Here is a 14512-nt window from a genome sequence, read left to right on the forward strand (position 1 = left end):
GTAGTCCTAGGTAGGAATGACAAGGGAAGTATGGATGGATTTCACTATCCCACATTCATTTATAGAGAAAAAATTCATCTTCATTTTTATATCCAAACTCGACTGATATCAAATTTTTGTTTCATTTTTATTCCTACCGAGTAACGAATATATACTCGTACTCGTACCCATTCCATGTTCTTGTTGTTTCAATATTAAATAATTAAATTTTATAAAATAATACAAAATTACGGTAAAATAATACATAATATTATAAATAATCAATGATGTTTGTTTCTTTAATATCAAATATTTAAAAAGAAATTATAATTATATATCTTTCAAATTAGAATACCACATAAAATTTCATAAGAAACAAAATTTAAAAATGCTTTTGAGAAAATATAAAAAGAAAACAAATATTCAAATTAAAAAATATTTTAAATGTCTGTTTACTTTAATTTTTTAAATTCTAATGAAATTTCTTTTTTAATATTCTAATAAAAATTATAATACATTACTTGATCAAAATCAACAAAGAAGAAAGATTAAACTATTAATAATAAAATTTTAACATAGATTTTTTCTCTTTTAAACTTAGATATATATATTGAATGATGATAAAAGGGATTCATGACAATTACATTAAATTATTATTTCATAGTGAATAAAGTTAATTTATACAATTATAATGATAAAATTACACGAATGATAATGAGTTAGAAAATAAAAATAATTATATAAAAGTATCAAAATATCAAAATAGTACTATACATAATAAAAATAAATAACGAATAAAAATATTAAAAAAATAATCAAATATGTCTTAGAAACAATTTAAAAGACCATTGAATGAAATCGCACAAAAAGAAAACAAATGTATAATTAAGAGTATAATAAAATAAAAAATACCTTAAAGATCTAAGAAAATTTTTCAATTATCAATTTTATGACATAACTATATGAAGGTTGTGATAAGGAAAAAATATCTTGGAGATGTGGATGAATTTTATGACAAGTCAAACAATTAGAGAAAATAAAAATAGTAAGTGTGTAATATATATATATATATATATATATATATATATATATATATATATATATATATATATATATATATATATATATATAACATGAAAGTATATATAATTTAGTATTGACATCTCCTTCCCCTTCAAAAAATGATAATTTTGAAGTTGTTTTGATATGAAACTCATTTTAAACAAGCTTTATAATTTTATCTCTTTCACTCATTAGATATTTCCATATTCGAGAACCTTTTCCTAGAATGAGTTCTAGTAATTCTTTGAATCTTAAGGAGGGGTTCCTCTAATTCAACAATTGGATCCTTTAGTATCATGGTTCCTCTGATTCAACAATAGGATCCTTGGATCCTTAGTATCATGAAAATATGTAAAAATGTAAATTTGTATTACTTTTATCTCCGCATGTATATTTTCTTTTATTAGTATAAAAGAAATAAATATATTATTTTATTCTGCGTTAATGTACTTATTAAAAAAATTAATAAAACTAAAAAATAATTTATCAAAATCTAATTAAAAATTAAAAAATTTACTTACTAAAAAAAATATTTAATAATCAAGTCACATTTAAAAAATAGTTATGAAAAAAAACATATAATAAATAATTTTTCCTTCTATATTCATAAGAAAATATAAAAAAAACTCATGAGATGAAAAAAATACTAAATATCGAACTAGTATTTCATTATCAAGATACAAAATAGTTACATTTTTTTTATATTTAGAAATAGAATAAAACTGATGAGAAATGAAAAATGAGAAATTGGTATATAACTTTCAATTTTTTTTTTCAAAAACAAGATAAAATACGTAAGAGTAAAAAATGAATACATTAAAATAAGAAAAGAGTAAGGAAAATATCTCAATAAATTTTATTTTTTTATGGTATGTTTAATTTTATATTTTATTATTTATTAATATTAAATACTATATTTTATAAAAGAAATAAAAATTCATCTAAAAACTTTATTTTAAAAAATTTAACATATATTTTTAAAATATTTTAAAACTTTTGCTGGGAGTCATGCCCCTACAAATCTCTTAATATCCGTCTATATATATATATATATATTAGAAAATTGAGTGGGTTTCATTAAATAAAATATATTTTATTTCAAAAATTTGAAATTCGAATATTTAGAATTATAGAAAATTAAAATCAATAGACTCAGAATCAAAACATAAAATTAGCATAGAAAATTAGAAAATATTACAAGAAGAATTATTTAAACAGAGATTTGTTGTTACTTTACTAAAGGCTAAAACTTCCTTAAATTATTTATATGTGTTACAGTTTCCGACGTCAAACTGTTCCTTGAAATTGTGTTTCCCGATATTTTTTTGAACTCTGTGAAACACTAATCAATTGTCACGGTTTTTATCCTTTAGTATTTAATGGATGTTTGAAAACCCTTGTTAAGTTATGTGGGTTTAAAAACCCTACCACAGGTTTTAAAACCTCAAAAAATACTATGACTTTCAATTTTTTCATAAACTACCGTGTTTTAAAATCTTCATAAAATATCATAAATTTTAAAAATATTAATATTAATTTATTTTACTCATTTATCATGTATTCATATATATTTTTTCGGCTACAGTTATTTACATTTATTGTATTGGTTGACATTCACATATACTTTTCTCTTATTTAAAAGTTTTGATTCTTACAAAATATATTTAAAACACATTTGTTTAAACACTTTCTAACATGCATTCTTTTTAGAAGTGTTATTATCATAGACTATATTCAATCCTTGCTGATGTACACTAATTAGGTGATGAATGTTACTTGACTTTCCATTTCATATATAAATAAATTACCAATGAGTATAGTATAATACTAAGATAACAATAACAATTTTAAATTTTAGAAGGACTAAAAATAAATATTTTTTAACATAAAATACATTCATTTTACATGACTAAAAATTTGTTTAACCCTTAATCGCCTTTAGTTTTTTTAGTAAAGTTTCTGTCATTAAAATTTGATACCAAAATAAGAAAATATTTACAAATATAACTTCAATTAATTGAATAGTACTTTTGGGGTAGTATATATATTATTAATTAGATTAAAAGTAGTTTAGATTTTCTTATAATCTAGTATAAAAGTTTGCCAAAATGAGTCAACTTAAGTTAAGTAAAAGAAAACATGGTTGGTCTTAGATTAAATAGATCAATAGCCATAACTTATAAGCTGACTGTTCTTTTTAAATAATAATAATTATTTTATAAAATATTAGTTTATAGAAACATATTTAAGTATTATAATTTTATAAATCAAATTATTTTACATAAAAATAAAGATTAATTTCATAAATATAACTTTAAGAAAATATTTTATTTTAATTTTTATGCACATTATTTTTATTTTTTGAGGTATCCCAATGGCTTGTTGGTCACCAACATGTGGTAAAAAAATTATGTCAACTTTTCAAAATTTTATTTGTTGATCATTTGAAGCCTTGCGTTATTGATGGTAAAAAAATCATGTCTAACTTTTCACAATTTTATTTGTTGATCCATTTGAAGCCTTGGGTTATTGTACGGGTTCAAATAAGTTAAATTTAAAATTCTATAATATTTTATTTAATTAATTAAAATAAATATAAATTTAATAAATAATTGTGTTAGTGACGTTGCACATTAGAATTGACTTTGATTTTAACACAGCATAACAAATTAAATTTTTTTAAAAGTTAAAAGTATAAAATTATTTTTAATTAATTTAATGGCAGTTTAATAAATATTAATTAAAATAAATAAGTTAGTAGACATTAATTCAAATAAAAATTAAAAATTAATGTCAACTAAATGAATATCCTAACTAAAATAATTATTAAAAATAAATAAAGTTACATTGATTTTACAAAAAATGATTTTATTTATTTTTAATATTTATATTTATTTAGTTTCAGCTTAGCTAATACTAATATATATTATAAATTCATATATGATGATGGTAAGAACATTTAATCTAATGACATATTTAAAATGATAAGTTTTCTCATTTATATTTTCTTTTTTTTACTTATTGTATAAATCTCATTAAATTTATATTTTTTATTCACATTCATAAATCTCATTATATTTGTTTAGACAAATCTTCTTCACTCGTATTCATTTTTTTTACATACACACATCATTTTCGTTTACACATTTTCTCTCATTTCCTTAATCTACATTCTTTTCTTTATCTCCATCCACATTATTCTCTTCATATTTTTCATTCATACTAATCACCTTCACCCATATTTATCTCTTTCCTACACGTTCATCTACATTGATTCACTTCGTCCATTATAACTTATTTTTCTACTTTTTATTTATATTTTTTGAATATTTACTATACAAGACTTATTTTGTTGAAGTTATTATCATTAGGGTCAACCAAAATGATGCAAATTAAATTAATATCAAAAATATATTTTATTTAGTGTTACCAATGTTAAATTAAATAAATTTTAAAATAAAAACACATTAGTGTCGACCTGGTCAGAGTTAAACTATTTTAATTAAAAAATCAATTTAAAGTTTAGTGATGAATTAGTCAATTCACCATGAAGTGAGACTTGTTTTGCTTGATCATCTTCCTTGTATGTCTTCTCCAAAATACATTTCATGCTTCTTTTAAAGCTTTAGTGCTTGCTATCTTCTTAAAGTTGACTCATCAAAAGTTCGATATAACATGTACAAAATTGTCTTATCCTTCATGTTCATTGTTTTCATCATATTTGGACTATCATAAGTCTCGATGCTTGTTAGTTTTTCAAAACCATTTTAAACCATCTCTCAATTATCTTGGAAACTAAGAAGGACATTTATATGGGGACTCTAATTGTCATAATTGACCATCTTTGTCTTTGTTTATCAAGACCATCAGAAATCTCTTTAAACATTCAAACACTCAAATTTTGATGCTAATTTGAAGACAAGTTTTGTTTTTTTTTTTTTTGTGAATATTTTGATTCACGTTTTCATATATCAATAAAAACAAATACAAGTGTGAAGTTATAAATTGAAATTTGGCATTTCAATTTCAAACTTGAAGTCTATTAATTATATAAGTAAAGGTACAAAACAAAAAATTGCTAATAACTCTCATTTATGTTTATTGAACATAGTGGCTTGTTCACCTTTGCTAAATTAGGGAACCAGGTTGAGCAACCTTCTTCACTACGAGGAACATTTATGCCATCTTCTTCTTAAAAATAACTTTACCTCTTTTGCAAGTTACACAACCAACTCCTGTCTGCCCCCTCCGCTTACACCACCAAAGCCTTGTATTTGGAATTTTTGTATACATGTTGATATACGTTGCTATAATACAAGTTAATTTCTTTTAAGTAAGTCAAATTATTCAACTTACCAATCTGTGGTGCTTTGTTCAGACTCATTATTTTGTTGTTTTATTCTCAATGAATTAAGACAAATTAAAGTGGATTAGGTTAAATGGTCTAGAGGATCTAATTTTAAAAGTCCTATTTTACATTAACCATCATTTTTTCAAAAAAGTAAATCAAGACTTCTATTAAAAAGCCTATTTAGTTTAAAAAGGTCAATTTTAGGTCATTTAAAAAATCTTTTAAGTTCACCCGTTACAGAAAAATTATGGATGCAAGAAAAAAAGGCCATAAAAACAAAATATTTTTAATTGTTCACAACCATAGGAAGCTAAAATAGAGGATGTACTACCTATAAATTTCTAGGACACCCCCAATTTATTATTTTGCTAATGGAATTTTGGAAATGTATATTCCTGAGTATATTCCAAAAAGAGGAGATGCTCAAGAATTTTGAAGTGCACAAGGAAAAACCTAAAATAGATAGTCCAAATTGTTTGGGCCGAATGTGCTCCAAGCCCAACTTTAAAATATTTGCAAAAGCACGAGCACCAGACCTTGTTTTGTTCTAGTGCTTCGTACTGGTAGAAGAAACAGAAAACATCACAAAATGTATCGCGTTCTTCACCGCGCTTTGTGCACTGCGGCAGAGCCCGCCACCGTGAGCATCAAGTCTATTTCGGAGGATCTGTACAAGGAAGTGAAGTTAAAAACGTTGGTGGAGAAGTTCAAGAAAGCTTCCGACATCGATCGGTTCCGCAAAAAAACCGGCATTTACGAGGACACAGTGCGGCGCCTCGCCGGCGCCAAGCGCTTCCGGTGGGTCCGCGACATCCTCGAACACCAAAAGCAGTATTCCGACATTTCCAACGAGGGTTTCTCTGCGCGCCTCATATCCCTTTATGGCAAATCTGGCATGGCCAAACACGCGCGCACGGTGTTCGACGAAATGCCCCAGCGAAAATGCGATCGCACCGTGCTCTCTCTCAATGCCCTCTTGGCCGCATACCTCCGCTCCAGGAAGTACGACGTCGTTGAAGAGCTTTTTAGGACCCTCCCTACTCAGCTCTCAATCGAGCCTGATTTGGTGACGTACAACACTCTCATTAAGGCGTTTTGTGAAAAGGGTTCCTTTGATTCGGCATTGTCAGTGCTTAAGGAGATGGAGGAGAAGGGTGTGAACCCTGATTCCATCACGTTTAACACTTTGCTTGATGGGTTGTACTCAAAGGGTTGTTTTGAGGATGGTGAGAAAGTGTGGGGGCAAATGGGTGCAAAGAATGTTGCTCCTGATGTGAGGAGTTACTGTTCCAAGTTGGTGGGGTTGGCCGGGGAGAAGAAAGCGGGTGAAGCTGTTGAGCTTTTTAGGGAAATGGAGAAGGTGGGTCTGAAGCCTGACCTCTTTTGCATCAATGCTGTCATCAAAAGTTTTGTGAATGAGGGTAATTTGGATGAGGCTAAGAAGTGGTTTGGTGAGATTGCAAACTCTGATTTTGATCCCCATAAGAGCACTTACTCCACCCTTGTTCCCTTCCTGTGTGAGAAGGGTGATTTGAAGACCGCAATTGAGATGTGCAAGGAGATTTTCAATAACCGGTGCCGTGTTGACGCGTCGTTGCTGCAGCTTGTGGTGGATAAGCTGGTGAGTGAGGGCATGATTTCAGAGGCGAAGGAGATTGTGGAGATAGGGAAAACCAATAGGTACTGTCGCTATAGGCTAAATTTGCCTGCAGAAGAGTAGAGTTATGTTAGTTCTTAGTTGCACTTTATTATTGTTCTTGCAATTTGATTTGTTTTGTTATAATGGTGATTGGGAAATTGCCAAGAATGGCTTTTGTTTGGCATTGTGAGCTTAGTAACTGGTTTCTTCAAAAATGGCTTGCGTTGTCTGATTTCAATGGTTCTGTACACTGGTTAGCGATATTAGCCCTTAAACTCTCCACCCGAATGAAATTTTCCTTTGTGAATTTACATTTAGCAATTTATATATGGAATGCATATTCCTGCATGCAAATATGAACTAATATGTGGATATGTTAGAGTTTGGTCTTCCTACTTTTATCTTGGCATCCTATGTGCTATATAGAAATATAGATTCGGTTTTAACCAAGGGCATTAAAGAAGATGTTGAAGAGCGATATCCCTGGCAACGACCTATGTAAGTTTAGTTTCGGTAATGTGTAATTTTTTTAAGCAATGTTAGTGTGTAAAACTTCTGAAAATTTGCTAAGACCTAAAACCTTATCTATTTTTTCTTAACAGAGGCCTCCATATTTTAATTCAAAAGGATTTATTTGATAATTATTTGATATCTTTAAAAATAATTAAATTAGTGCCTTTTGTTCCTCTAGAGAAATACTATCGAGATATTATGATTTTTGATTGTAGAAATTAGTAGAGTAAATATTCACACACGATGTGTCTTACACAAAGACCTATAATATTAATATAAATATAAATATAAATATTCCAATAAAAGCAGTATTCCGACATAATTTTTGAGGTGAACCAATATAAATATATACGTTCTTCTGGTACTTATAGACAAATATATGATTACACGGTCTACTGATTTGCATGAAAGAAAATCGTAGACTTTATTCAACCCGTTTTAGAGCCAACTTGTAATTTTAATCGGTATGGTAGTTAAACTCTCGATATTAGTTTTTGACAAGGTATGAGGAAAATATTATTGAGACTAGAGAATAAAAGACAAGTGGTAAAAGTAGCTCCCTTGTTCAAATGTATCAAGTCTTATAACTAGAAAGAAAAATGTGACATTCTTTTAATTTTGTCATATTGAAATTGTGAAAAATAGAAACTACATTTCATGTGATACTAAACATAAATTTTTGCATGTCATATTGACATGTTAAATATCGTAAAAAATAGAAATTACATTTCATGTAATACTACATAATTTTTTGCCTAGATTTGCATGGATAAACAAACAAAGTACATGTACTTTATTAACTTTAAAGTTAGGAACCACCTATACAATTAAGGCTTTTTACGTATGTTATTTTGAACTTTTGATGTTTATTTTAGGTTCAATGTCAATGCAAAATATGTAGATTTATGTTATGTGAAAAACAATCGATGTAAATTTACGTCAAATTATACAAGGTCTGACGCGAAAGCCAAAATTTACGTCGAACAATATCATGTCTAATGTAAAAAAGTTAGTGACCAATAAAAAAATTATAATGAAATGAATATTTTTGGACATCTTTCACTTCTACTTGTGACGTATCAAATGAAGGATTTTGATAAAGTTGAAGAAAAGTTGGTGAACAGAGAAGTCAAACTTAGGACAAAAGTTAAGCCATAGAAAAAGAAGATTGAGCTACAAACATTGAAGTTAAACAAAGGTTGAAATCTCCAATTTTCAATTCATACTCGGCTTCAATACACCAACCCAATCTTCTCCCTGAGTGGCACAATTATCATCTTTGTTGTGGCACAAGTAGGATTGAGAAGTCATTTATTCTTGAATTGTTTTGATAAGTTGGCTTGAATTTTCTAATCAATAATTCTAAGCTTTCATGAGGAGATGGAGACGTTTAAGTTTAGGGTATTTTGATAATTGACATTATCATGTTTTTATTTTTGTTTATTTTTTTCTTTCTTTATTATTTGACCATTATCTTTTGGATATTTCAAGTTTCATTTAATAAATTTGGAAATGATAAATATTTGGTTTATATTTTACAAATAAGTAAAACATCTTAAAGATTTTGGAAGATTATCAACAGATTAGTGGAGTACTATCGACCAAGTTGGTTACTTCAATTACCAGACATAATATTTGAAGAATATCTTAAAGATATTAAGCTTCAAAAGATTAAAAGATATACATTCAAGATATTCAAACCAATCCCGATGAATGTTTTATCTTATATTTTCCTCAATCAAGCTATTTGATCTTGATTCCATTGTGTTAATTGTTGTTATTCTTTACATTTAATTTCAAATTTATCTTTTATTTAAACTCAAAAGAAAATTTTGTTATTCTCCCCTCCTTTATCATTCAAACAATGATATGTTGACAACTAAATTTTGACAACTTTCTCTTATAACTTGAGGTGTCATCTTTTATTTTGTTTAGAAATATAAAAAAAATGAAAAATGGGAGACCATTTAAAAGATGACACATCAAGTTGTAAGAGAAAGTTGTCAAAATTTAGTTGTTAAAAAATTATTTTCCTTATCATAAACTAACCAATTAATTTAAATCACATTAGTCCTTGTGGGAGATGATAACTGAACTTTTTTACTGTATTACTTATGTGTTAGTACACTTGTCAATTTCGTAACATTAACTTATCTTCTTTACTTTTGCTTTAATATATTTTTATCTTTTTTCAATATTATTTTATTTGACCGTCTCCTTTTATATATTTTTTTATAAGAACTAATCTATTAGGAATGGGAAAACATGGTTAATAGACGACAACAAGTCTAGTTGAGGTATTTCGGACCAAACAACACATAAATGGTCATCTAAGCCTTTCAAGAAACATATTATGAAGTCTTATTGATGATAAAGTCTGACAAAGCATGTGCAAAATATTGGGAAATCATGCACTAAAAATAATAATCTCTTCAAGCGGAAGCACACCCAAAATAAGAGCAGAAAAATCAATAAAAACACACAGGAAATTTAACGTGGTTCGACACCTCAAGGCCTACATCTACAAACTCAACAATAAGTATTATCTCCCAAGTGCAATTTTTCTAGCAAAAATTGCAAACCTTCTTACAATTTTTTATGGACCAAAATTACAAATCCTTCATAGTGCAATTTTTCTAGCAAAAATTGCAAACTTTCAAATGACACACAACTACCCAAGCCCCTCATACACCCAAGAGACCTATTGAGTTGTGGTGACAACTCCAAAACTAACTCTTCACTTTTATAGTATTTTTCTGCTACTCTCTTCTTCATATTACTCAATGTGGGACTTTGGTGAATACCCACTTGAGAACCAACATATCCTCCCTTCACCAAAAGTCTCACATGCTATGAAACAAACATTTGACACACTATCAACAAATTTGCTTGAACTGCTCTTGCTACTAGTGATTTGCACGGACTCTTTAAATATGACAATCTTTCCCATCAACGACCCTCATCGCCTTGCACATTAGACTCGTTGTTGGCAACTTTCACATCTTTATCCCTAACAATTCACTGATACTCAAGGAGAATCCATCATAACGCCACCTTGGTCAAGCCACGACACCGCCACAACATAACAACGCAACACCCACGGTTGATGAAGCATCGCGTGAGTCATGCAAAACACCACTGTTGGAGATCTCGAGCTCCACCCTCACCATGCATATCCAACGTTACCAAACAACGCAGTCCACCAGACGCAACAATCAGAGCATATCTATAAGCCGTAGAGCACTTCCTCCACGCACATGTCACAAATCGTGACTCACACATATCAGATCTCGGTCGTACATCACTCACGAGCCATGCGAGCACCAACTGCGACCTCCTCCGCATATCCAAGAGCATCTCACCACACACGAACTTTGCGACCTACCCCGCAGATCTGGGAGCATCTTGCCATACACGAACTTCACTTTCTTCAAAGGCGCAAGACAAAAGGTTGACTATGGTCTGTATGCCAAACTGCTCCTCTTACTCCCTTGATTAGAAACCCTTGGTCAAAACCTTAGCTCTGATACCACAGTTGAGAAATCACGCACTAAAAATAATAATCTCTTCAAGCGGAAGCACACCCAAAATAAGAGCAGAAAAATCAATAAAAACACACAGGAAATTTAACGTGGTTCGACACCTCAAGGCCTACATCTACAAACTCAACAATAAGTATTATCTCCCAAGTGCAATTTTTCTAGCAAAAATTACAAACCTTCTTACAATTTTTTATGGACCAAAATTACAAATCCTTCATAGTGCAATTTTTCTAGCAAAAATTGCAAACTTTCAAATGACACACAACTACCCAAGTCCCTCATACACCCAAGAGACCTATTGAGTTGTGGTGACAACTCCAAAACTAACTCTTCACTTTTATAGTATTTTTCTGCTACTCTCTTCTTCATATTACTCAATGTGGGACTTTGGTGAATACCCACTTGAGAACCAACATATCCTCCCTTCACCAAAAGTCTCACATGCTATGAAACAAACATTTGACACACTATCAACAAATTTGCTTGAACTGCTCTTGCTACTAGTGATTTGCACGAACTCTTTAAATATGACAATCTTTCCCATCAACGACCCTCATCGCCTTGCACATTAGACTCGTTGTTGGCAACTTTCACATCTTTGTCCCTAACAATTCACTGATACTCAAGGAGAATCCATCATAACGCCACCTTGGTCAAGCCACGACACCACCACAACATAACAACGCAACACCCACGGTTGACGAAGCATCGCGTGAGCCATGCAAAACACCACTGTTGGAGATCTCGAGCTCCACCCTCACCATGCATATCCAACGTTACCAAACATCGCAGTCCACCAGACGCAACAATCAGAGCATATCTATAAGCCGTAGAGCACTTCCTCCACGCACATGTCACAAATCGTGACTCACACATATCAGATCTCGGTCGTACATCACTCACGAGTCATGCGAGCACCAACTGCGAGCACCAACTGCGACCTCCTCCGCATATCCAAGAGCATCTCGCCACACACGAACTTTGCGACCTACCCCGCAGATCTGGGAGCATCTTGCCACACACAAACTTCACTTTCTTCAAAGGCGCAAGACAAAAGGTTGACTATGGTCTGTATGCCAAATTACTCCTCTTACTCCCTTGATTAGAAACCCTTGGTCAAAACCTTAGCTCTGATACCACAGTTGAGAAATCACGCACTAAAAATAATAATCTCTTCAAGCGGAAGCACACCCAAAATAAGAGCAGAAAAATCAATAAAAACACACAGGAAATTTAACGTGGTTCGGTACCTCAAGGCCTACATCCACAAACTCAACAATAAGTATTATCACCCAAGTGCAATTTTTGTGCAATTTTTCTGGCAAAAATTGCAAACCTTCTTACAATTTTTTATGGACCAAAATTGCAAACCCTTCATAGTGCAATTTTTCTAGCAAAAATTGCAAACTTTCAAATGACACACAACTACCCAAGCCCCTCATACACCCAAGAGACTTATTGAGTTGTGGTGACAACTCCAAAACTAACTATTTACTTTTATACGGAGTAGGTCTAGGACTAAATCAAGACTAAAGTAAGTAAAACACTAGTTTTAAATCTAAAAAAAAAAGAAAACTTCAAAAATTTATTTTTTAATACTAATATTTTTTTTATTAAATTTATTATAAAATCATGTTTAAGAAAAAAAGTCTTAATTTTTTTGTAATACTAATATATCTTTACTAATTTAATTATAAATCACTACTAAAAAAACTCATATTTCCTACCAATTTTGTTTTGAAATTTTTTTCGTAGGAAATACTTATAAATTTTGTTGTGGAAAAAATTGCAAGAAGTTGCTTCCAATTTTCTTGCAAAATATTTTGTATAAAACACTTTTTCCAACAAATTTTGTAGGAAATACTTGCAAATTTTATAATTTTTTAGGAAATGATTACCTACGAAGGAATTACTTGCCAATTAAAATTCTTAAAAAAATGGCAGAAAAAAGTCTTTTCTTGCAAATTTTTTTAACAAATTGGCAAAAAGAATTTCATGTAATATGAAAATTTCTAGTAATGAATTATATTTAAGAAAAAAAGGTCTCAAAATTTTTTTTAGTACTAATATACTTTTATTAAATTAATTATATGTTTATGTTTGAGAATAAATTTTAATTAAATTATTATTATGGTCTATTAATTTTTATTGGTATTAAAATAATATTTAATGAGTTAGAATTTTTTTTTAGTAAATTATAATTTTGTTTACGAAAAAGAGAATGATTAGTTATTTTTATTCTCTTATCATCAATTTTAATTATATTTTCTTTTTTTTTTATCTCTATGTAATTTCTTTTGTCTAGATTTTATTTTTTGTGCTTTGGATTTATGAGTTTCGAAAGTTTTTTTACATATATCTTGATGAGGAACTAATTTTTCTACATAACTATTAATAGAATAACATATTAATTGGAACATAAGAATTAACAAACCATAAGTGACAGAAAAATAAGATCTAGATTTAAACTCTACGTTCAAAATTGGGTTTTATGTAAAAATTCATTTATTTCTGCCAAGGATATTGCTTTTGAAATGAATATAGAAACTAAGCTTCATGAAAAAACGTATTACTCACCGAAAGAAACAATTTCATGAAAATGTTAAGAACAAAATTGTAAGATCTCTTCAATAATAATTTAGAATTGATTACTTTTTGTATATTGTAGATAAAACAATTACCACATTTCAAAGTAGATTTGAAAAAGTTAAAATATATAAAGATATTTTTGGATTTTACTTAGTGTTAAAAAATTAAAGTCACTGAATTATATACTATTGTAAGAAAAATGTTAAACCTTACAAAATCTTTAAAATATGATATTGCTGGATATTGAAGAATTTGATTTATTTTTATTAAAATTAAATATCTTAAGAGAGATTAGAAATTTAAAAAATATAAACCAGTTAACATTCTTAATTATATAAAAATAATAGTTTTTTTTCAAATACATTATCTTATATAATAATGTTAACAATTCTTGCTTTCAAAAGAAGTTTTTCAAAATTAAAGATAATAAAAACTTATTTAATATTAATCATGTCTCAAAAAAGATTAAAAAATTAGTTTTATTATATATTAAAAAACAATGTTGAATGAAATTAATTATGATAATTTAATAAATAATTTAAAAATTTTGAAAAACAAATTTTAAATAAAAAAATCTCATTTTTAAATTTGTTTTCAAGTCTTCCAAACTCTTAAATCACTCTTAAGTAAGTAACTTTGGAAGAATTGTTCATAAAGGCCTGTCCATGTAAAAGAAAATTACATTATGCACTATTGATGGAGATAAAGAGTTTATCAACTAAGAGATGACAAGGCTGTTACAACGTTCCCATGATGGATATAAATGGGATCTGTGTTAGCTGGAACTCGTTCAAGAAACATATCTTATTTTTAGATATTAAGACCATTTTAATGGAG

The 14512-nt window shown here is 28.9% G+C and overlaps 1 protein-coding gene across 1 annotated transcript; it reads left to right on the plus strand.

The window, feature by feature from the left end:
- Window positions 1-5927: 5927 nt before the first annotated feature.
- LOC114175682 (uncharacterized) lies at window positions 5928-7338 on the plus strand. The gene has a single exon (XM_028060464.2). It carries the CDS (start codon window positions 5982-5984, stop codon window positions 7110-7112), a length of 1131 nt encoding a protein of 376 aa, XP_027916265.1. The 5' UTR covers window positions 5928-5981; the 3' UTR covers window positions 7113-7338.
- Window positions 7339-14512: the final 7174 nt, after the last annotated feature.

Source organism: Vigna unguiculata, chromosome 3, assembly GCF_037176805.1.
Source record: "Vigna unguiculata cultivar grain cowpea cultivar isolate G323 ecotype 2 chromosome 3, ASM3717680v1, whole genome shotgun sequence".
Lineage (NCBI taxonomy): Eukaryota > Viridiplantae > Streptophyta > Magnoliopsida > Fabales > Fabaceae > Vigna > Vigna unguiculata.